Source organism: Rhinopithecus bieti, unplaced genomic scaffold (assembly GCF_001698545.2).
Source record: "Rhinopithecus bieti isolate Rb0 unplaced genomic scaffold, ASM169854v2 scaffold_28529, whole genome shotgun sequence".
Taxonomy (NCBI): Eukaryota; Metazoa; Chordata; class Mammalia; order Primates; family Cercopithecidae; genus Rhinopithecus; species Rhinopithecus bieti.
In genome coordinates, this window is record NW_016813064.1 from 1103158 (window position 1) to 1129133 (window position 25976).

The following is a 25976-nucleotide window of genomic DNA, read 5'->3' on the forward strand; positions in this document are numbered from 1 at the left end:
ATGTGATCAGTCTCAAGGAAGAAGGTCTAGAAAAGGTATTTCAGCCAGCTTATTTGCTGTAATTACTAAATGAAACATATCTCAAAGAAGATAGAAATATTCTCTGTTGTAGTCACATTTCATTGATATTTAACTTTATTAACTCTAAAAATAAATATTTAATTCATTATATTGAATATAATAATTGACAATTAGGATTCAAGGATAAAGGGTACCTTAAGTCAATTTTATATTTTATTTTCTAACTAGAAGTTTTCTGATGCATATAATCTTTGAAATGATTATAATGTTAATTAGTCTTAAGGTTTAATATAGCAATTAGAGAATATTTGGTTTAATATGGGTCTTTATACATGCAGTTTATAATCACTTGTGGTTGCATAGACTTTCCAACTTGGAGCAGGCTATTAAAAAATTAAATATGGCCGGGCGCGGTGGCTCAAGCCTGTAATCCCAGTACTTTGGGAGGCTGAGGCGGGCGGATCACGAGGTCAGGAGATCGAGACCATCCTGGCTAACCCGGTGAAACCCCGTCTCTACTAAAAAAATACAAAAAAACTAGCCGGGCGAGGTGGCGGGCGCCTGTAGTCCCAGCTACTCGGGAGACTGAGGCAGGAGAATGGCGTGAACCCGGGAGGCGGAGCTTGCAGTGAGCTGAGATCCGGCCACTGCACTCCAGCCTGGGCGACAGAGCGAGACTCTGTCTCAAAAAAAAAAAAAAAAAAATTAAATATAAAAGTGTTTCCATTTTTTGAGTCATATTTAAGTGAAATATTTGAATTAATGTATGCACAGTAAATAGGGCACATATATAAATGTAGCACACTACACTGGATCTATCTTACTTGATTCTATTGCTAGGGACTGTGGTAAAGCACCCAAAGAATTTGGGTATGTGCATACTTAATGAATATTTCAGTGTGAATTTTCTTAAATATATAATGTATGTATTTAGATATTTTTCTGTTAGATTCATTGATAATTGACAAGAGATATTAAATCTTATTAAATCTTTTTAGATATTATCTAGATATTATTAAATCTTATTAGATTTTATTAAAATAAGAACTTGAGAAAAATTATATGTGACTGAGATAATATTGCTTTGAAGATAGTAAGCTATCTTATAGTTTATCTAGCAATGAGACATGGAGCTTTATTTCTAGATAGAAACTGAAGAGGAAAGCTGAGACCTAAGATGGGCTTTTTTAGCCTGCAAGATAACAGCACATTTGAATGCTGATTCAAATCATCCAGGAGAGAGTAAAACTACATTTTTGATAATGTCCCCAAGACAGTTTAAGTACATTATGACCAACTGATGATTCAAATTGATATAACTGTTACCTCCTGCCATTGAGGATTTCAAACTGTACACTTTGTCAAGACCATGCAAAGTCAGGAATATTTTATAATAAACTGGAACCCAAGTATTCATGAGACAGTCCCTTCCTAACTATCTCACTCTTAAGATGAGAAAATTAGTCTGTGTCCAAGACTGGAGTTGATAATGGTGGAGTTCAGTTAGCTCTTAAGGAGTTTATCTTATTGTTTACTGGAGATGTTGTTACCTTATTTATGAAATATCCAAATCACTAGGAGGAACTTGGACCATTGCTAACATTTCAGTACATCTGCATAAAAATGGCAATGCTCTTCATATTACCATAGATATATTCCTGTCTTGAATTCAAAATAAATAAAACATTACAAAGTTTTCTCTGTGCTCCATTGTGGCTTATAGATACGCCTGAATATAATGGTTATCAAGTACATGTGATGATTTATCACACTGATAAGTGAGGTAAACCAGTATGAGTTTTGCAGGTTTCTCTGAAATTTCATAAATATTTTTTGCATTCTTTTCTAAAATCTGAAAATTCATTTTGCTGAATTAATGATGTGTAATCCTTATCCTCAAGGGGCTTTTCATGTACAGTGATAAGCTAATACATATTGTAAATGAATACAATCGAAAGCTATATATTTCAAGTTTTCAAAAATCCAATACAAATATAATTTCTGATAAAAGATAAAATTAATCAAGAGTCATAGTCAATTGAGTACTTAGAATTAGCCTTTAAATATGTTGAATTATTGATTATTAGAAATTCAGTCATTTTAGAAGGAAGTAACAGCATGAGGAAACACAAACATAGCATTTGATTTTATCGTTATACACATACACATACACATACACACAGTGGAAGAGGGAGATAAAGCTTAAATGCTAGATTTTAGTCATAACATAAATACCATGTTCAGGATATTTGCAGGATATTATAATACAGTGCGAGTTTAAAGAAAGAATAGTCCTGAAGTCTATGGGTTACTTGGGAAGATAATACAGTTTAGAATAATTTTAGTATGAAGACATGGATGTAAAACCATTCTAACAGGAAGTGGAGATGAGTAAACAGTTTGTGACAGAAGGCATCAACTGAACCATCAACAATGCTGTTAGTTCAAAGACTAGCAAAGCATTTGGACTATGTTTTTAAGGAGAAATGGAGGAGCCAGGTAGGAAAAGGGGGGATACCAGGGATAAAAGCATAACTCAAAGATTGGAAAATGAAATTAGCAAGTAGGATAATTACTAGTATAAAGGAATTGGCATAAACCTTCCCCTGAAAAGACAGATAAGGTACTGAGGATGGGTAGAGGTAAGTTAAAGAGAAAGGGAACAAAAAGTTCACATGAAATGTTTTCAATATCCTTGAAAATTTGTACATGAACTCATCAGTTAAAGGACAGAGGTAAAGTTTAGTCAGTTCTTAAGAAAAATTGAAAATTCCATTTTGACAGACTTGATTTTGACTTAGAAGGAATAAAGTGCTGCTAAGTAGCAAAAGGTCCTACTTTTAAATTTAATAGAATGGTTAAGAGCCCAAGGTCTAGATTCAGAGAGATTTGGGCTCAAATTCTCACTCTGCCCTTTACTTTTTATGGACAAATTTATTAATCTCTCTAAAACACGGGGTCTTATGAATCATGAGACAACAGCAGTTATCTGCCTAATGAATACTGAGCATTATTGACTTGATTTTATTTCCCCCTGGAAAGTACAGTTACCACTCATTGATGGAAAAGACAGCATCCCTACCTTGATAGAATTCACAGTTTAGAAGGGCCAATAGATGGTGATCCAAGAGGCTTGAATTTCAGTTCCAATTCCATCAAAACTAAGTGCATGAACTTCATCCTGCCACCTAACTTCTCTGTGTCAAGTTTCTCATCTTAAAAAAAAAAAAAAAAAAGTGGAGTGCAAAGGGCTGCCCTCTTGGACAGTCTGAAGTGAGAATGCTATGGCCTGTAAAAGAACCCGGAAGTACCATCTTGAAATGTATTGAGGCTAGAAATTTTAATCGTTAAAAGTTAAGAATTATATTCTATCATGACTGAGAGACAAAAATGAAGAAGGACAACATGTAATGTGCTAGCTTTATCCCTCTTCTCATGCCCATTGCCTTTTTTTTCATTCTCATTCTGTCTTGGTCATCTTAGACCACTTCATTTAGTAGATTAATCCTCTAACAAATACGGAAGAATGTCTGTCTTATGCCCTCATGAAGGTTATAATCTAGTAGAGGGAACCTGCCAATGATAAATAGACTCATTAGATGTATAAAATTATAAGACTGGGAAGTAATAAGTGCTGAAAAGTAGGTTATTTTGTTTTTATGTCACTGACATGATAGATTTTACATAATGTTCAGAAACATGAACTTTAGGATTAAAACAGTTAACAGGAAGGAAGTCCATATTTCTGTTGTTTACAACTGTGGAACAGATAAACCAGGAAGAAACGAGTATACTTCTAATGAATGGGAAAAGGTGGGCCATGCTCAAGTGTCTGAGCCTGGAGTGGAGATGGGCATCCTTTCTACTTAGATAGTATCCATAGATCAAATGAATTCTTTCTACTCTATTATAACAGAAGCCTTAATTGGAACCCAGCCCAATTCACTGTGATCCCAAAAAGATCACCGTTACTATATACACAGCCAGTCGCTTCTGTCCAAACAAGCTCTCTGGGACCATGGCCGTGCCTTCAATGGAGGAGGGGAGGGCAAGAAGAGGAAAAGACAGTAGGTGCTACTACAGACTTTGTCTAGCTCAGGCAATACTTTTGCTTATGAGAGGCTGGTATTGAGCACTCAAGAACAGGAAAAGGAAAACAGAATAAGTGATTTTCCAAGCTTGAATTATTCTGGCCAGTTCAAAGATTGTATAGTGTATTCTACTTTCAAAATATGTTTAGAATCCATTCATCTCTCACCACATCCATTGCTGAATCATAAGGGTGGTACCTTTCAACTGTACAGCTACACTGGAATTCCCACAAGTCTCTCTGTTCAACTCCCTTATAATCCATTCCCTAAACCACAACAGCCAGACAGATATTTTTAAAAGAAAATTGACTCATGTCATCCCTCTGTTTAAATGCCTTCATAGGTTCCCATTGTATTTTGAATAAAATCCAAAGCACCAGTGACCTCTCATCATGTTCTCAGATATTTTCTTCCACTCTACCTACAGAGGGTTTTTTTTTTTCATTTCCTCAAGAAAACAAAGTTTTCTTATCACTTTGGCATAGAGTAGTAGAAACAGTTTTCCCAGCAAGGAATATCCATTCCCAGTGCCTTTGCCTGGAGAACTCTTACTCATCCTGGTGGCATCATCTTGAATATTACTTCCTTAGATAGGCCTCCTCTAAGTCTCTAATCAAGTTTAAATTTCTCCTAATGCTCTGCCCTTTTTCATTTCTGACTCTATCAAAGTCCACAATTATTTACTCATGTAAACTTTATAAAAGGGCTATCTCCCTAGCCAGAGTGCAAGACCTACTAGATGGAAAATATATGCTCCCTTTTCCACTATTATATTTTAAGGCTTTGCACAGTATCCCTTGTCTTGAGGACAAAGTATGTACTTAAGAAAGATTTGTTGACTGTTGAATGAATAAAGGATCTTTATGGAAATTATGAGATACTTCACATAGAACGCTTACTCAAGTGTCTGATGTAGAGTTATTTTCCTATAGCACAGTTTGTTGCTTTTCCTAGCTTTGCTCTGTACCTCCAACATGAGAACAAGGAAAGACAATAGTCAAGGGTCAGTGGGTTGGGGTCATGGGTCAATGTTTCAAGTGGGTAAAGGATTTTAGATTGCAGAACGTCACCCTGATGTCTGAAATTGTAAGGATCCACATTGCTTCAGTGTCAAACCTGGCCCCATTCATGGCACAGTTAAAAACTGCAGTTTTTCTTATGCCCTACCTACAGAGGGTTTTTGTTTGTTTGTTTGTTTGTTTCCTCAAGAAAACAAAGTTTTCTTATCACTTTGGCATAGAGTAATACAGTTTTCCCAGCCAGGAATATCCATTCCCGGTGCCTTTGCCTGGAGAACTCTTACTCCTCCTGGTGGTATCATCTTGAATATTACTTCCTTAGATAGGCCTTCCAGTGTTACATTAAACAGTAATAATCGATATTCTATTTATAAATGTTCCTTTTTTGTCCTTATGAGTTAATAGTATGGAAATAAAAAAAGCCCACACAAATGAGAACAAGCAGAAGTTACTATTCAGAACTTACTATGGGAAGGGAGGTAGCCATCATCACTTGGATTAAACTGGGGTTCAAAGGCAAGCAGGGGAGTGGAAAAGTTTTATAGTGGAAAGAAATGAAGACCTCAGGTGTGCTGCTTGGAGATTGCTGGCATGAGGAAACTGGATTTGGTCTAACTAAGCAAGGCACCTGGATAATGGGTTTGGGGGGCATATTTGACTTTCTCTGACTGATCCTGATTTGGAGGGTGGCAAAATATTGGGAAACTGGAAGTAATAGGATGAATCCTGATTGTTTTGGGTAGATTGCTGGCTGAGATTGTGTTTGGTTTCCTGAGATGCTCACTCCAGAGCTTCTGGGTCAAACTTTGTCATCACACATGGTTTGGTCATTGTCTATTTGTGTATTCAGTCTGTGAGTGGAATTACTGAAGTAATTTGGAGGGAGAAGAATAGCAAACATAAAAGAATCAGGAAAATTTACTTGTGAGGAAATACAAAACATCATCACCAACGATAAATTTTGTTTTGTTTTGTTTTTGTTGTTTAGAATATGTAACCAAGATGTAACTTATTGTTGGAAATGGTTTATCCTTATTGTTCAGTCACCTGAAGCTTAGCTATGTGCTTGGGAAAGACAAGCTTCAGAGGGAAGAAAACACAAAACTGATGGCATAAGATGTTACAGAAATACTTAGGAAGATCTTAGACTATAACTTCAAAAGGATGCCATTTACAGCAAACAGAGTTGGAAGGGGTCCACACAAAATGCATTTAGACTGAATTGATGACATTATATAAAATAGTGGAATTTCATTGCAAGATGAGCTACCTAGAAGCCATTTTTGGGAAAACAACCACTTAAATTTAGAAAAGAATTTCCAATAGGAAACTGTAATGCAATAATAAAATCCCTGAATCTTAACTCATGATTGAATTTTCTTATAAACTCTCCTATGTAACCACAGAGTATTTCATGTGTTTTCCAAGAGAAAAAAATCAGTCTTTTACTGTTACACTTTCTTGGTTATTCAAAATAATTTTTATTTTACTACAGAATATTTGTTTCTAAGTACAGATGTAAATTAATATTATTCTTGTGTACTTCTCTTATCCTTTTCTAGCATCAAAGTTGGCCATTCTGATTATTTTGTTTGATATTCTCCTGTGGATATTTAATGGAAAATAGACATTGAGAATAGAATTTGTTATCTCCTTAGCAGATAGGCTCTAATATACCATTATTTAAAATTGGCTTTATGTATTAAATATTAATATTAACTTTGAAAATAGAGAATAACTGATAATTTCTTTGGCAGAAATAGTGCTGAGGGACTTGAATAATTTGGGACTATAAAATAATCACATGTTGTTGCCTTCAGCATAGGTTTTGTTAAATCAGCTTTAATTTGTGTATCTTCTGGGAATCTTAAAAAAATACAAAAAGAATTTAGACAATGTCAACTTTCTATAGCTTATAATATATACATGTCTAAATAGTATTTATAAATAATATAAAGCAATATATTTCACATTTACACATCTCTAAAAAGTATACATTTGTCATATTTCACTTTCATGTGAAGCTTCATTTTAACTTTTAACACTTATACTTCTTAAATATTTACTGCTTGCACCTAGCAGTATAGAGACTAGTATCAGTAAACCATAGGCTTTTTGCTAAAACTCAACTATCTTGATAATATATGAGGAGGATAAGAATTAGTAGTGAAACCCTGCCTGCCTGAGTTTATAGGCACATGTGTTCTAGAATTAGAACATGTTTCAAAGTGCTTTTTGAATATTTTTTGTAAAATATGTATTTTGAAGAAAAAGTGGTTATTTCTACAGAAATCTTTACTATTGACGTTTCTTTTACTTGTTGAATCCTGCCGTCATTAAACTCCCTATGAAAAAGGTGTCTGAATGAAATTTACAATCTTCAAAACTTATCTAAATCTGAAAATCGACCTTAGATAGGTGAGAGCTATATTGATTATAGATTTCTAGATACCGGATGCATGGCAGTTTTTATCTTCCTCTCTTTGGTGGCACTTGGTACATATACTCAGTCCCCATGGCAACAATGACCCCCAACTTGTCCAGGAACTGAGATTTATCTTGCCTTCCTCTAAGCAATGCTAATGGTGGTGTTAACTAGTAATCCTTAAATAAGTCAAAAAGTTATGTTTGCTTCTCAAAAACAAAATACTTCCTGGGCAGAATCCAAGCCTATTGCCTTTCTTTGGAGACGTTAGCCATTTAATTTGTCTAACTCTTATATAGAATTCATTATAAGCCCTGTCTCAGAACTGTGCTGACATTTTTGTGTCAGTGTGTATAGTTATTATTTTGCTTGGTAACTTTACACTTTCAGGACGGTAACATAGTTCAGAAAACTATGGATGATGTTTATATTTAGAAATCAATTAGATTGCCTTATTTGAGGCCACAAAATTTATTGTTTTGGTTACCAAAATGTCTTATTTTGGCCCACCAATGAATAGTAAATATTGACTTTTTTTCTTTTAACCACTAAATTCGAATTAACACATATATAAATAAATTACAATTATGATATATATATATATATAACGTTGTAATTGATTGATTTGATTTCAAATCAAATCTGAACTACATTTTTATCTGTGGAAAAAATGGCTTTTAACTGAATGTTATCGTATTTTCATATTTGGGAACATTTAATTCATTGATTCAAACATTATTTAAAAAATCAAAATCACCACCTGTCTGTTAACTCTTTAATTGTGCTTAGCGTTAAATTGCTCTAAACTAAAATACAAATCCTAAATGAGAAAATCAGTGTTTAGATTTTAATTCCTTTCCATGAGATGATTAAATACTTACTGATTTATTATACTCATATTAGCACTGTGGTTCTCAAATGGTAAAATCTCAGATCCTATGCACACTAGTTGAGAGTTTCAGGATACTGATTACTAAAGTGTTCTTTGTCCTATCCTTATAGGCCAATTAACTTATATCTGAAGGTCAGCCAATTCCCAGACAATTGCTCTGGACTCTAAATTCTAGCTGGCAGGAAGCACATAGGCTTTGCTGTAAAATACTTCTTTTTGTTTTTCCAGAGCTCAGGTGCCAATGTTTAAGTGCTCTCTTTTCAACACATAGTTCAATGGAAGTAAACCGTTATTAAACTTTGATGTCAAGGGTTATTAGACAATAATGCAACTAACTATCTCTACTTTTTATTTAGCTATTTAGCATTTGAAGGGGTGAAGTAAGCAAAACAAAAGTCTCTAATTTCCCACTAATAGTGATAAAACTACTCTGTTGAAAAAAATCTCTGTACCCAAAATTCATGCATTGTATTGGATTCAGCAACTTGGGTTTTCAGAAATAATAGGTATATGAATTAATAGAGAAATAAACAGTCCACTAATGTATATTCAGCCAATTGCAGAAAATATTCATCTTTCATACATAAATCAGCATTTAATATAAATCTCTTCCTTATGCTTTCTATTTCTCAATTCCCTCAAACAGTACTATAGGGGTGCCATTTTGTTTTCTAAGAGAAATAGTCAATATACTTCAAGGAAAACTATACTTTGTGGGCCACATGATTGGGGGCAACTCATTACTAGAAAGAAATTTCTTTAAGCAAACATATTCTGAGATGGAGAGTCCGCATTGTGCTAAGACTGTTAGAAACACATGTAGAGTGTGGTTTCTCATTATCATCATACAGGCTTTCTTTGGAGAATTATGGCTTATATTCTTTATTGAAGGCTGACACATTCTCCTGACATTAAGTCAAAACAATGTACAATCAAATAACTCTTTTTTCTTTTTTACATTGTTGTCTAATGGAAAACTATATTGATTCTTTTTCCATCTACCAACATCCAGTGAATATTTTGTTAGTCAATGCCAGTAAGATAGTATAAAGAGAATTTTGATAGATTTGGTATCAAGTATTTTTTAGTGGAGAATTTAAATTATTTCTTACTTTAAAATAAGTTTAACTTTATTTGGAACTAGTATTTTAAAACTAACTGGGAATGTTTATTTTATTCCTACTTAAAAAACTTTCTTGTATACATATCAAACAGATTATTACCGTAAATTTCATAGAAAATAAGAAACATGTCACATTGATTCGGCATACATAAAACAGAGCTAACATGCATCTTTAGAAGAAATGATAAGATGCTAATTTCAGAGGTTAACAATTATATAGCCCAATAAAGGAAATAGAAACATTTTTTGGATTTAAAGTAGTAATATGAGTTACAAAACAAAATTTGTACTGAGAAAACTGTCAACAAAATAAATAAACAATAAAGGATCAACTAAATTAGATAAATAATTTAAAATTATTGTGAAAACTGTTCTTTTCTACCTAGAAAAAAATACACAGAAACCAAAGAAAAAATATACTTATAAAACAAAATTACATGAAGAATTTATACATTCCCGAAGAACAAAACCTATAGTGTGCAATATTTATTTAAAATACTTATAAAATATAATTTGGAAAAATTGAAATGCATAGTAAAGGTATGTGGCATAATATTTCAAACACTAAATACGATATTGAGATAGATCTTAAACAAAACATTAACTCAAAAAAAGAATAATAAAATATGGAAAACAAAATATGTAATTATAAAAGAATAGACACATAATTTATGTTCAACATTTGCCAAATGAATGAATGATATTGGAATGTCAACCAAAAAAGTCTGAAAGTTTTTATCATGGAGTAATTCACTCACTTACTCTATTTATTTATTCAATAAATATTCATTGGATATTTATTATATAATTTAAAGACTGATGACATATTTCATTTTGTCAAGGCACTCAGAGTCTAACACAGCAGGATCAATAAAAATGAAATATAATTTGGATTCAAAACAATACATAAGTGGCATTTCTGAGATGACAAAAATAAAACATTTATTTCTGTTCAATAAATATGATTATTTATGTTCAATAAATAAAACATTCACTGGTTATATTTATGTAACCAATACATTCAGAGATCTCACATATAAAGCCTGTAGGATGTACTATATTCAAAGGCCTTGGGGTAAAAAGATGAGTATGCCAGTCTCCATCCATAGGGAATTTAATTTTTACTAGACAGAAGTAAGTAAACAATTAAAATATAATGTGATACTTATTGTAGTAAGTAAAAGCATACCTAAGTTGCTCTGTGTGGAAGCGTAATAAAAGATCATCCATTGCTGTACAGAGGAGGAACTGTTTTATCTATATTTTGAAACTGTGATTAAGGTACATGCATAAGGTAGTGAAGGGGAAAGAGTACACCTTCTATAGAAGACATGAGGACACAGATAATTGAGAACTACAAGATACAACAAAGTCTATGTTCAGAAAATGGAGAAATGCATTATATTTCTGACAATTTAAGAAAAGAACTATTATTTCTCTACTCAGTCTTTAGGTAACATATTTTGCAAAAAATTCATATATACATGGTATACACATCCGTATATGACATATACGTAAATGCTATGTATGCATATACATAAATGTACTGTATATATAGATACATGCATACATCTACATATATACACACACACACACATACATATACACACATATATGTACTGGTTGATATTTAATATTTCCAAATGATAATACTGAAGAATTTCAAGAAAAAATATTCACCAACAACGAAATACATATGAGGTAGCTGTCAGCCTTTTGAGCAACATTAATACTAGAGAAAAATAAATAAATAAAACTTAGTTCTGAAGGAAGACAGCTCTGATACAGGGGTCTTCATTTAGCTAAGTTTTCGTTATATAAGAAGGCAGCAAAAATGCTTTTAAATCTCCAACCATATAAATATGTCACATAGTTATCTTTTATAAATAAACTGTCTTATATAAGAACAATGATAAGTGAAAAGCAAATACTCAGCAAAGAAGAAACTGTGGCTAGATATCCTAGTAAACATCAAATTCAGTTAAGCCCAAAAAAAGATAGTTTCAAATAATGGGTTTACAAATTATATCAAAATTATAGCTTTTTCCTTGTAGCAAAATAATTCATAATACACGAAGCAAAATAAAGAGAGGCAGTGTTTACAACCCCAAATTAAATTAACTAAAAGTGGCCGGGCACAGTGGCTCATGCCTATAATCTCACCACTTTGGGAGACTGAGGCAGGCAGATCACCTGAAGTCAGGAGTTCAAGACCAGCCTGGTCAATATGGTGAAACCCCGTCTTTTCTAAAAATACAAAAATTAGCCGGGCATGCTAGTGGGTGCCTGTAATCCCAGCTACTTGGGAGGCTGAGGCAGGGAGAATTGCTTGAACCCGGGAAGTGGAGTTTGCAGTGAGCCAACATTGTGCCACTGCACTCCAGCTTAAAGGACAAAGCAAGACTCCATCTCAAAAAAAAAAAAAAAAAAAAAAAAAAAAAAAAAGTTAACTAAAACTGTGAATCAGTATGTGTGGTAGCAGAATGGGACAAAGCATAGATAATTTTCTCAGAGTAGATATTTCAATTTTTATGGCTGAATATTCATTTTTCAACATGATAGTAATATTTCAAACAGAAGTTGATAATACATATTAGTAGACTTAAATGTATTTTATCTCCCAATTACCATAGGAAAATTTCCAGGAGTAGAAAATAAATAGTAAACACTAAACAATGTGAAGAGAGCAAGGCTAAATAAAGATAAGATTCAGGAAGAAAAACAGTTAGGACATTGAAAAATCCACCAAGGCACTGCTTATAAAAAAATCCAACAAAATGAGAAATATGTTGAAAGTGAAAATATATATAATGATTTATTAGCAAATGCAAAGACACAAATAATGGAGGTAAAGTAAGTGTGATTAATATATATTGGGAGTTTAGGTAAAACAAAGTAATTGAAATAAAAACAGTTATTTTTTATCAATGAAAACACCATCTACAGTTAAAAGACTTGACAATTATAAACCTCTATAATATAACCTGATGTTATTCAAACTATTAAAAATAAAAGCCAAATTGTTATACAGTTGTCTTGTGGAAACTACCATGAACTGTAAAGGGAAAGATAACAAGTAGAAAAATTATTTTGGAAAGGTATTTGGCAACATACACTAACAATCTTAACAACTCAGATTATTTGTGCTCAGTCATTCTAATTCTAGAAATCTGTTTTTAAAATAATAAAATGTGTGAACAAATATTTATAAATAAATGTGTTTACTAAGGCCTTGTAACAAAGATAGTTAAATCATGATATGTTCATATGACCATTTTGTTTAGTCATTAAAACTATGGATTTGATTATCTTTGATACCAGGAGAAAATGCTCACAATAGTGTATAAACAGAATATAATTAGTAATTGTCATAATTATAGCATACTTATAAACACACTATGTTGAATACTTTTTCATTTAATCTTCACTATAGTTTAGAAGTAGATACTATTGGCGGGCGCGGTGGCTCAAGCCTGTAATCCCAGCACTTTGTGGAGGCCGAGACCGGGTGGATCACGAGGTCAGAGATCGAGACCCATCCCTGGTAACATGGTGGAACCCCGTCTCTAACTAAAAAATACAAAAAAAAAAAAAAAAAAAAAAAAAAAAACTAGCCGGCGAGGTGGCGGGCGCCTGTAACTCGCAGCTTACTCGGGAGGCATGAGGCAGGAGAATGGCGTAAACCCGGGAGGCGGAGCTTGCAGTGAGCCTGAGAAAAAAAAAATCCTGGCCACTGCACTCCAAGCCTGGGCGATAGAGACGAGACTCTGTCTCAAAAAAAAAAAAAAAAAAAAAAAAAAAAAGAAGAAGTAGATACTATTATTTCCCATTTACAGATGGAAGAATTGAGGCACAAAGAAATAATGTGCCCAAGTCACCTGATGGTAAGTGGTGGACATAGGATCCTGGCACTCAAATACACTGTCCATAAAAGCTGGGCCATTAACTACAAGGCTATGATGGAAACTATTCTAGGAATGTATGTGGAAAGATAAATGACAAGAAAAAGAGGACTACAATATTAACCATGTTTGACTCTGGGTGTATTCATAGGTTCAAAGTTTAAATTGATCTTCTTATATCTTTTGCATATTTTATAATTTGATGACAATTAACATGCATTCTTTTTCTGACCACAAGAAGAAATTAAAGAGCCAATTGGAACATAAGATAAAATAAAAATGAATAAAATCTTAATTTTCTATAGCTCCTTATGACTTTTGAAGCACTTTCATACTTCTTGTATCTAATTGAGTCCTTATAATTAGAATGGTCCTGTAATTTATTACCCAAATCATGATATTTTTTATTTGTACAAGAGGGTATTATTAATGAAGACAGTACCTGGGCAAACCAGGATGTAGAGTCACCATATATGAAACAATTCTATAAGGTCAATAGTGCTTAAGCATCTTAATTCCATTTCAGAGCTAAAAAAAAAAAAAAAAAGTACTTCAAAAGCTTGATCAAGTCATAAGTCATATGACAAAATAGTGGTTCCCAAATAGATAAAAATAGATTGCCATTACTTCATCCATGGTTTTTGCCATTAAAACAAAACAAAATCTCTGGTGACAACTTCCTCAATGGAAAAGTTTTGAGTCATATAGTTGACAATCTAGGGAATATCTAAAACTTTATTTGACTTAAAATTTTAAAGCCACTGATAGTTCTGAAATTTCATCATGTTATGCTAAGAAAGCTGAGATTTACAAAAGAGAATAACTAATACTCATGAGTGTAGGAAATTGTAGATTCATGTAATATGCATCTGTGTCTGAACTCCAAAAAAACTAGAAAAGCAACTAACTAATAATGAAACAAGAGAAGTATTTTCAGATAATAAGATGAATGAACATTAAGCTAAATCATTGTTATAAAAATAATAATAGAGGGTGGCATTATGTGAAATGGGAAATTCTTTGTATCAGTTACTTGTTTAGAAAGTTGAAAACTTTCTATGGTGTTATTAGATAGACCACAGTGGACAAATGATGTTTGTCAGTGGTTTGAGTGGTAGAATTACACATCTGAAAATCCTAGCTATTTTGACAATTTATACATAAAAAAAGTAAAATCTAAGGGAACAAATGCATGATAGGTATTAATTATGGACCAGATATAGAAAAGTGACAGTCATTCACTGCAAAGTACTATCTGCAGATGGGTCTTGTTTAGCCAAAAGAGTATTTGCAAATGATTTAAAATTTGAAACACTTTGGCCAGGTACAGTGGCTCACGCCTGTAATCCTAGCACTTTGGGAGGCCGAGGCGGGTGGATCACTAGGTCAAGAGATCGAGACCATTCTGGCCAACATGGTGAAACCCCGTCTATACTAAAAATACAAAAATTAGCCAAGCGTGGTGGCGGGCACCTGTGGTCCCAGCTATTCGGGAAGCTGAGGCAGGAGAATTGCTTGAACCCGGGAGGCACAGGTTGCAGTGAGCAGAGATTGCACCACTGCACTCCAGCCTGGTGACAGAGCAAGACTCCATCTTAAATAAATAAATAGGCCGGGCGCGGGTGGCTCACGCCTGTAATTCCAGCATGTTGGGAGGCCGAGACGGGCGGATCACGAGGTCAGGAGATCGAGACCACCCTGGCTAACACGGTGAAACCCTGTCTCTACTAAAAATACAAAAAAATTAGCCTGGGGTGGTGGCGGGCGCCTGTAGTCCCAGCTACTCAGGAGGCTGAGGCAGGAGAATGGTGTGAACTCGGGAGGCGGAGCTTGCAGGGAGCCGAGATTGTGCCACTGCACTCCAGCCTGGGCGACAGAGCGAGACTCCGTCTCAACAACAACAACAAAAATAAAATAAAAAAAAGTAAAAAATAAAATAAATAAACAAATAAATAAAAATTTAAACACTTTAAGCAGGTCAACAGGCATTCTAGTTTTGACACTCCTCCATCCTTCCCTACTCAGGTCCCCAGCAGGCCCTCTACTAGTCCTGGTGGTGCCTTACTGGAAACTCAACTAAAGCACCTGATCTGGGAACATGCAGTCCCAAGGCACACAGCTGTTGGAAAAGCAGGAGGGGTTGTGGTCCCTCCTTTCCACTGTGCCTTGACATTTTGTGAGATTTAAAAATTGCACACACTTGAGTAGAAATTCTTACTACGGCCCTGTACATTATCATGTTTCACATTGATATGACCTGCTTGGCCCCTAAAGTCTTTCATTATTGATTCCGAAATAGAATTAGACTCCATCTTTAGGACTTTGGCATAAGCATAGTCTAATGTAAAGAAATGTAATTGGCCAGTAGGTGGTTTAGTTTGGAAGGAATACTGAATTACTTGACTTTTTCCTTTCCTAACACAAACATCAGGACTATACATAATTTAATGGTGAAAGGAAAATTAACTCCCTATGAGGAAATATGGCAAAGAGGTTATGCTGATGGGACCTTTGTTAGCATATTTAGTTAGAACGGAGTAAATAATACCTGCTAAATCAATGCCATTTAAAAAAGACTTAATTTATATACAAATAATTATTTTAAAGATAATTTGAGAGTTTTCCTTTTCTTTGAGAAAAGTAAGTTGGATACTTATCTAGGAGAGTGTGAAAGACATATTTGTTATTGATTACTCCTAGGTTTGAGACAGTGAAGAAAAAGAACTGATTTCACATCTTCTTTTGCCTCTGCTCTTCCTTATTGGTGATCATTGTTATATGATAGTGCAATGTTATACGTGTCAATAAACCATCTAATCAATGCATTTTGTGACATCCTGTGCTTACATGTGTCTTCTGGAGGCTTGTCTGCATTATCTCATAGGCTGTGTTCAGTGAATACAAAATGTCTAAACACTGTGTGTATATGACCTAATCTATCAGAAGGTATTAGTTAAATTAAAATTTATATTAAATGAAGTACAGAAGAAAGTATTGGAATGTGTTATTTAGATGAGATTTTACTGTCTTCTCCTTTCTTGGGAGCATTTTAAAAGGTGCAAAGATGTGTTTTTCAATCTCCAAAGATAATTCTGAGCATGGTTTCATCCTACCAGGGGTAGTGCAAAACACTAATCAATGCTTCCCTTAAGCCTACCTTTACCTGTTAATTTATCTTGGATCCCTCGATTTTGCTCTTTTAGCTTTGTCTGTATAATATGGCATGTTATCTTTATAATGAGAGGATGAGATAGATCCATTACAGTAAAAGATGTGTGCTATTAATGAGTTTCCAACGAGCTATCAAGGTATCATCAAATGTGGTTTATCTTGGTGAATGGAAGCTTGAATGGAAAATTAAGCTCCCATACTGACTGGAGAAGTTCAGTGGATCATTTTGTTCTTTAATGTTACACTTCACTGAACACACTTCACAGAGCAGTGAATCATGTTTAAAACAAGCTGCCTTTACTTTAACGGCAGCAGATAATGCAGCAGAGGTGAATAATAAGTGTTAGCAATCTTAACTTTCTCTTGCAGTACTCTCTCCCAGGTGCCTGATGGACAATTTACAAAGTCCATATGCTATTTTATAGATTGGAACGTGGGATCCAGCCAGTGGCCTGAATATGACAGAAAGTCAAAAGGGAAAGCCAGCAAACATCACAGATTCCTTATCCAATCGTTCTTTGATTGTTACCACCATTTTGGTAAGTATTTGCTTTTCCATTATTTTTAGATAAATGTAGATGAACACAGAAGTGCATAGAAAAGGACATTATAATTGGAACAGTAATGAACAGAATGTAATGTATTTTACAGTTATTTAGCAATTACTGTACAATAGATGAGTCGATGTTAATTTAGGCACAGTTTTGTTAGTCTTTAATGATCTAGATTGTATTAATGTTTGGGTTGTTTATATTGATTAATAATACAGCTTAATATATTACTGGAAATCTTTTAATTTTTACAAAATTAGTTACTATTGAAGAATTGTCAATGTCAAGACTTGAAAATACATGCAGCTCTATAAATATAGTTAAGTGATGAGCCAAAAGTGAACTTTACTTCTGCTTTTATTTTCTGCAAATATATTTCATGGGGCATGGCACTTATTTTTCAGAATTTTTTCTCATAATTATATTTTAACCTTATTTTCAATTTTATTGTTCTCATCTTGGAAAATCAATTTTACTTTATGAATTTCCCTAACATAACCAAATGACAAGTGCTTTTTAAAGCCAGAAATATTTTCACCACTGACAGACTTAAATTAATATGGTAAGGCTAGATGTTTTTACCCCTCTTATATTTATATCTTTTAATTACATCACACAGTAATGTTCACTTATGCCCACAATGTCATTTACAAAAGGGAATTTTAATTTAGGATAAGCAAATAGCTCTTATATTATTTAATCAATACTTTTCACCTACAGAATAAGCTTATCAATGCCCATTCTTATTAATCCCAAGGTAGTCAGTAAAAATATGAAAGTAATATCTAGAACAAACTACCATAAACATTTAGCATTTATATAATTTCTAAATTTGATTTATGGTGGGAAATAAATCTAAGAGGAATATATATTCTCACCCCTTTAGTAGCAACCAGGAATGTCAGCAAAGCTGATAATCATGAAGTGACAGTGATGGAAGTCATAAGGTTTTTAACCACTCTGTGACTAAGAACCTCAGTGGATACTTGCTCTCTCTGTCACATCCAAATGCCTAGGACACTCTTTTACTTAATTTTATATCTTCTTCTCTTTTCAAAGATAACACCCATATTCACTAACCCAGCCCTCTTCTTTGGTCAAAATGTTCTCACAGTGCAATTAAACATCCTCTTTCTGGTCTACGTGCCACTGTGTTCTGGATCTCATTACCTCCTGCTGGGACTATTGAAAAAGCCATGTAACTATTTATTCTGCCTATGGCCTTCCTCCTTTGCAGTGCACCCAAGTCCCACCATAAAAGTCTAATTCTGTTCCAGGCAGATGATGACTGCTTGAACCAGGACAACATCAACAATAACAAACAGCAATGACAATCTAATCCTGTCGTTTCTCTACTTCCTTGTTATACAAACTGTTAGAGAATCCTTATTGGCCATTAAAAAGCCAATAAATTTAAATTTTTATGTATAGGATCTTCTATGGTCTTGCTCTCTCTCACCTTTTTATCTTCACTTCCCATTATTTTCTTTCAGGAACCCTGTGTTTTAATTGAACTGGGATAACCAGTTAGTCTGCTATGTAGTTGTGTGAATGCTCTTCCCTTTCTCTGCAATATGCTTATCTAAATTTATGAGATATAGTATTCATCAGTAATATATGATTTAATATTAATATTATGCTGTTCTTATTTCATGTGCGCATTATTTTCCCAATATCACTAAACATTCCTTGGAGGAACAGAATTAGATTATGTCTTCTCTTTCTATACCATATGTACCTCTGCAATGATCACAGGATCAATAATTCTGGGTAGAAGACATTTGTAGACTTCAGTAGTCTAGTCCCTACACTCCTTTCTATCTTCTCCCTGATGTAGCCAAACTCCCCAAAACATCACTTATTTGATGGCTCCAAATTGCTCAATTCTTCTTCTTCTTCTCCTTCTTCTCCTTCTCCTTCTCATTCTTCGAAGGAGTCTCGCTCTGTTGCGCAGCTGGAGTGCAGTCGCGCGATCTCCACTCACTGCAACCTCCGCCTCCCGGGTTCAAGCAATTCTCCTGCCTCAGCCTCCCGAGTAGCTGGGACTACAAGCGCCCACCACCATGCCCAGCTAGTTTTTGCATTTTTAGTAGAGATGGGGTTTCACCATGTTTGCCAGGATGGTCTCGATCTCTTGACCTCATGATCTGCCCGCCTCGGCCTCCCAAAGTGTTCAGATCACAGGCGTGAGCCACCGCACCCAGCCTGCTCAAGTCTTCTTTTGTTTGGCAGTAAAAATCCTATTCATCAGTAAAAATCCTATTCATCTTCTTGGATCCATCTCAAATGCTACCCACTCCATGAAAATCTTTGACAGCTCCATTAAGTTGTCTGTGTCTTGGGGAGAAGGAGGAAGTTTGTATACTTTATGTACCAGAATACTCCATCATGGCATTACCATTTTTTAATTAAGAAAACTGGGTATGTTTGTGTCTCCACTTGACATAAGCTGTACAAGGTCTATAATCAAATTTTACACTTTCTGATTTCTCCATGTCAGAGAAAAGTGCCTTGGGTATAGCAAGCACTCAATAAATATTTGTCAAATTAAATTAAATAAATGATATTTAATTGAATGGGAAATTAGAGGAAGTACAGAACTTTCAAATGACTATATTTAATTATTTTTCTAGTGTGCAGGTTATTAAAATTATCTAGTACAAATAAAGCAGGTGATTAAGAGTACCCATATAATTTCTCAATCTTGCTTCAGTATGCAGTGTTATTTTTTGAGAAGTATTCAGATATTGTTTCTCAATCATAACCAAGTTTATATCTCTCTATGAAGAAGTGGTATCTAATTTTGTCTTCATATCAGAGGCAGTTCTAAAGCTTTAATAAATACACAAATGCCTAACACATACCCCATACCATTTGAAACAGTATTTCTGAACTTTGAATCTTGGACACTTTCATTTTTTTTAAAGTTTCACAGGTAACATAAATCTATAACCATGTTTAAGAACTACAGCTCAGATTATTAGTCCATATAAATAAGACGTAAGATCAACTACAGAAGATGCACTAAGCTCACATTTCAATAAACCAGTTATTTACATTTTAGAGTATGCCACACTACTTGTTTCTAAAAGATCCTAATATTTCCTCAAAGGATAAAATAAAGCACTTTATTTTTACACCTTTTAGTTTAAAAAAAATTCTTTTTTTCTGAATACTCTGACTTCAATGTATCCATAGTTAAGTTAAGAATAGATTTGAAAAGATTATGTACCTTTTTTATGTAAGCTTATGCTTGACATAATTTACTGGTATTTTATTTGTATTTTTCTTTTGATTGATGTTACGCTTATTTTGTCCTTTTCTCTTGGAATATCTTAGAGGAAATTCTGGCCACATTATGAATAATGACATTTCTTCCATATCCCTATTATGAGAAGGAGATACAAGGAGATGTTAACTTGTGCTTCTTGTTCAACATTTTTATTATGTGTCTTTAAAAAATGATGAGGTATTCTGGAATTCAGCACTATCCACAAGCTAATTATAATCAGCTCTATTTCTCATGAATTTTATTCATTCATTTATTTAATTTTATTCATTCTTTTATTTGATGAATATGTATTGAATAATAATGATATACCAAGCACTGTATTTAAAGCTAACAAAATAGACATGATCTCTTCCCTTATTGAACTTAGAAAATAGCAGGAATTCATATGGAGAGTTTTACACACACACACACACACACACACACACGAAGACATACAAGTTATAATTAAGATATAACAGAAAAGTAAATGGTATAGTGCCTTAATATACAGGGTAATTTTGAGTTATACTAGAGGTCAAGAGTGGAAGGGCAAGTCAGGTTAGAACTCACAGTAGAAAAATAGGCAGCTGAGACCTAGAGTTTGAGGAGAAATTATCAAGGTGAAGAAAGGGCAAGGGAGTGTTCTAGGCAAAGAGAACAGCATATGCAAGCACCTAAAGCAGGAAAGGGCTTGGAAAATTTTGCAGAATTGAAAGACCATTATGACTGGTGCTAATGCCTCAATCTGCTTCTCAGCTGCATCCAATATAAATGTATGAATATGGTCCATTACGAAAAATCATAGCAGACATATATTACATGCCTACTGTGTCCCAGACATAGTTTAAAACACTCTCCATGTACTTATTCATTTACTTGTAATAATACACTTTTGAAGTAGATACCATTACTTATTTATAGTATTATATCTTTCTTTTTTTTTTAAGTTAGAAAGCTGATGTTTGTATAACCTAAGTAATTTACTCATGGCCATACAACTAGAAGGTTGAGTAGCTGTATGGTTTTGACCAATCTGTTTGTCCAACCTGAGCAGCTGATACTATAAAATGAAAATTCTAGTGGTCAAATATGGAAAAAGCTAACACTTATAGTTTATGATCAAAACAGCATCTTGATTGATAGTTGTTTACCTAAAGCAGTGTTTCTCATCCAGAAGTCCCACATATGCTAGAACCTTGTGATGCCCTTAGAGATGTGCCCCTGAACATCTAAGCATTTTTCTCTACAGAGAACATATTTAGGCTTGCATGAATATGTTGAGTTTCTAGTCTCTGTGCTCCCCTTATTTAGTGCTTAGTTTTCTTTTAACCTCTTTATAATCTCAGATTCTCCTGGGTGATCAAGACAATATAGGAACTTACCTCATTTTTTCTCTTAAGAATTGCAATGTTTACACATGTTTTTACTCCACTTTAATAACATGAACTAGACCCAGTACGTTGTACGGGTACAGCACATAATTGTTTTATGCAGTAAATTTACATAGAAAGCATTAAACATTTATTTTATATATTTAATTATTTTTTACTTCGGAATAAAAATTTATGATATAAATTTGGAGATTTATGAATCGTCATCTACAGTCTATGCCTAAAGCTCAGCTCTATTTATGCCCTAATTTTAATATTGTTTGTGATTCACCATATTGCCTTTCTCGTCTTTGAATTCCAAGTTCAGTTGTTGTTAAAATTCTCTGATTTTTTGTGTTTATCATTATTAATGGAACTAAAACTATTATCTTTCAAATTATATTTTCATTTATGATGATTTTATTTGTTGTATAGAGGTTGTTAAAATGTGAGTTCCTAATTGCCAAAATAATAACAAAATACAATTTTTTGGGCAAGTCGAAAGAGATTTTAAAGTATAACATGTGCTAAACCTTCAGTTTGTAACCTGGTCTTCTTGTTACTGCTGCTGTTAGCTAGGGGAAGTATCAGGGGACTAACTATTATTTTATTTATTTGTTTGTTTATTTCTATGGATTTTGGGGGGAACAGGTGATGTTTGTTTACATGAGTAAGTTCTGTGTTATTTTTTTTTTAGTTGGAGTCTCGCTCTGTCGCCCAGGCTGGAGTGCAGTGGCATGATCTCGGCTCACTGCAACCTCTGCCTCCTGGGTTCAAGTGATTCTCCTGCCTCAACCCCCCGAGTAGCTGGGATAATGCCTGGCTAACTTTGTATTTTTATAGAGACGGTGTTTCACCATGTTGGTCAGGCTGGTCTTGAACTCCTGACCTCTGGTGATCTGCCAGCCTCAGCCTCCCGAAGTGTTGGGATTACAGACATGAGCCACTGTGCCCGGCCATGAGTTAATTCTTTAGTGGTGATTTGTGAGATTTTGGTGCAGTCATCACCCAAACAGTATATACCATACCCAATTTTGCAGTCTTTTATCCCTCACACCCCTCTCACCCTTTCCCCCAAGTTCCCAAATTCCATTGTATCATTCTTAGGTCTTTGCATCCTCATAGCTTAGCTCCCACTTATGAGTGACAACATACAATGTTTGGTTTTCTATTCCAGAGTTACTTCACTTAGAATAATGGTCTCCAATTACTCAAGTTAATATAGGAAATGCCTACTTTTTCCTCTAAATTCTTGGTTTTCAATAGACATTTTTCACTCCTGTCTGAATACGTTGAGTGTTTCTCACTGTGCTGTTCCTATATAATAATTAATTTTTGTCCATCAGAAGATTAATAGCATTTAAATGCTACTGAACATGTTCCTCCTTTTGCTGACTAGTAACACTTTAGCATACAAATGACTATGCATTTGGTTACTTTTTCAGAAAAGCATTTACTCTCAAGGAGATTCCTTCTCCCCAGTGGCTCAGTGAATTTAACAAATGTGCTTGCTTCTGAAAACTTAGCCTTATTTTTTATTTTCACAGTACTTTGTGGAGGGTATTACAGTATCCAGTTTACTTGCTTAAGCTTGTAAAGCTTTTGTGTCACAGCCCACAGATACGGAAGGCTTACTGGGAAGCAAATTTCCAATGACAATCGAAAAGTACACAGTACAAAAGAGAGAAGTGACCGAATTATCCCCTAAGTGGTTCTGTGAATTCTTCTATAATATCAACAAAAGCATTTTTTTTTTCCCTAAGGCTTCAAACCTGCCACTGCAATAAGTTTTCCGTCTGATTCTTGTCTTTCCATTGTCATAGAAGGACTGTCAAGCACGTAGTTCGTAGAGAATTGCGTAGCATTTGGGCTTAGAAACCCAGACACTGCAGCCTCACAAAGAGGAAAAATATTTTCCTTCTCAGCTGTCTTAATTACATGTTAAAATGCGAGATGAGAGTGACTCATTCAAACTAAAGTCTTCTCCAACCCCATTCCTACAATCAGCTTGTTCAGACAACCACACTTTTTCTCGCCATATTTTTTCTTGTATTTCAGGGATTGTGCTGGTACTACATTTCTCTCTTTCATTCTTGCTCTGCTAACTCAATGCGTTTTATTTCAAATGTATTTTATTTCTCATATTCTCAGAGACTTCCACAAAGCTAGTCAAATATAAAACTATTGATGGTGGTAGAGAAAGAAGAAAGAAAGTCATGAGTTTTGATGTAAAATTAGGTATAATTTTGAAAATCCTAGGGTCTTAATTTCTAAAGCCTTCTAAGTGACCAGAACCTCGTTTTTTACTTCACATACACATATTTTTCCTTTGTCCTTTATTAAATCTGATTTAAATTAACTACCATGATGAAGAATTACAAGCAGTTTCATTTTGCCTTTATATTAGTTTTTATTCCAAGCATTATTGTCAATACTATAAAATTGACAATTTTATAATTGTCAATACTAAAATGGTTGAAGACTATTTTATTATGATCAGTATATTAAGTTTTGTATAAAAGAATGAATAGAAAAATCTGAATTTTGAATTCAGCTCAGCCACTAGCAAACTACATGGAAATGAAATATTTTTGCCTTAACATTCTCATTTTTTAGAAAGATGTTATCACAATAGGACCATATACACTTATATAATCTGAACGTTAGCTACAACCTTGAACTGAAATTCAGATGTAAATTTGCAATTACTTACTGGACATATAGCCACTTGGACGTATAGTATCATGCTCCACATGCATCAATCCTCCTCCTTTGATTCAGGCCTCAGAGTGCTGATTCTGCCTATATTTTCAATCGCTGCTTATGATTCCAGTACCTTTCTATTCATCCCAGCCAGAAGTGTGTTTTCTTAGATTCCTCAGTCCCTTTAAAACCCATATTCACAATTCAAGTACCTAAAGGAGAACGAGTAGAGTATTCTAAGAAAGTTCAACAGGAAGTAATCAAGAGCATTTTGAACAAATGAGATATGATTTGTTCATGGGTACTACTGAATAGGTGATTATTTTTAGAGTCTGCTTTGAGAGGCACTGTACTTATAGGAAAGAGGAAAGAGATGGCAACATTGAAAATTAAGTATGAGGCTTCTTGGGGATGCATTAGATGGGGCAAAAACTATTGAGGAATGTGGACGAAAACTTAAAGATTAAAAGCCTAGAAGCAGGGACGATAGCACTGCCACAGAGTGTGATGGGGATGGTGGGAAAGAGGATGATGAATGGTACTCATGTATGGATGGAGATGTTGGCAATGACTTTTGAGCAGTCAAATCTTGATTATTTATATAAGGGTCTAATAAATTAGATTCAGAGATGAAATGCTGTTTGGAGATTAGCTAATAGGTACAGTCTGCTTTCCCATTAAGCCTTTTACTGGAACCACAATAAAATAGTACATTTGATTGATTCAAACTTCAGTTTTTTTTCTTTACTATACTTCTCTTGTGAATTAAACTACCCACAATTTTAATGACCAAAATAGAAATATTAGCAGAAAGATAGTAACAACCAACTGAAGGAATTTAATAACATACCATTTTTTTAAATGACTTTTTTTCTTAATATAAGCATGAATGATAATCATTATGCCGAATCCTCCCTTAAGACATATTACTCTGACATCAGTAAATTCCTTTGTTGAAACATTGGTGAACAGCACAACTAGCAAAACTCACCTTTTTTTTTTTTTTTCTTGAAAGTTGAGTTCAACTATATTACACAGTCATTATTTCCGTAAGATTCACTATAATTTCCAGTAATTAAATAATAGTTTTCAGAGAGAAAGAAGTTATTCTCATCTTCCCAAATCCTAGTAGGTTTTCTATAGTTACAGAATAAAATCAGAAACTTTTCTTAGAATTATAACTGTGGCCAACAAGATTTAGATTTTTGTACATTTTGAAATTCTCTAAAGTTATGTTTCTGAAATGAGGTAAATACAGTTTGTAGAAACTAAGTATATGAATATGCTTGCATGGTTTATGAAAGATTTATGTGTGTGTATGTATGAAAATCACTCCTGACAAAGATTGCAGAAGAAAGTAGAAAAGAAGGAAGTAAAGGAATTTTTCTAGATTGCCTCAGAATGTACTTGAATTTTGTTTAAAAAAGTAAATAATAA

At 34.0% G+C, this 25976-nt stretch overlaps 1 protein-coding gene across 1 annotated transcript in view; it reads left to right on the forward strand.

Annotated features, from left to right (window-relative positions):
• LOC108512380 (glutamate receptor ionotropic, kainate 2-like) overlaps nucleotides 1-25976 on the forward strand; it is a 485136-nt gene that overhangs the window by 165061 nt on the left and 294099 nt on the right. Inside the window, 1 exon segment of the mRNA XM_017847623.1 lies at nucleotides 17070-17183. Coding sequence (XP_017703112.1) covers nucleotides 17070-17183 — 114 coding nt within the window.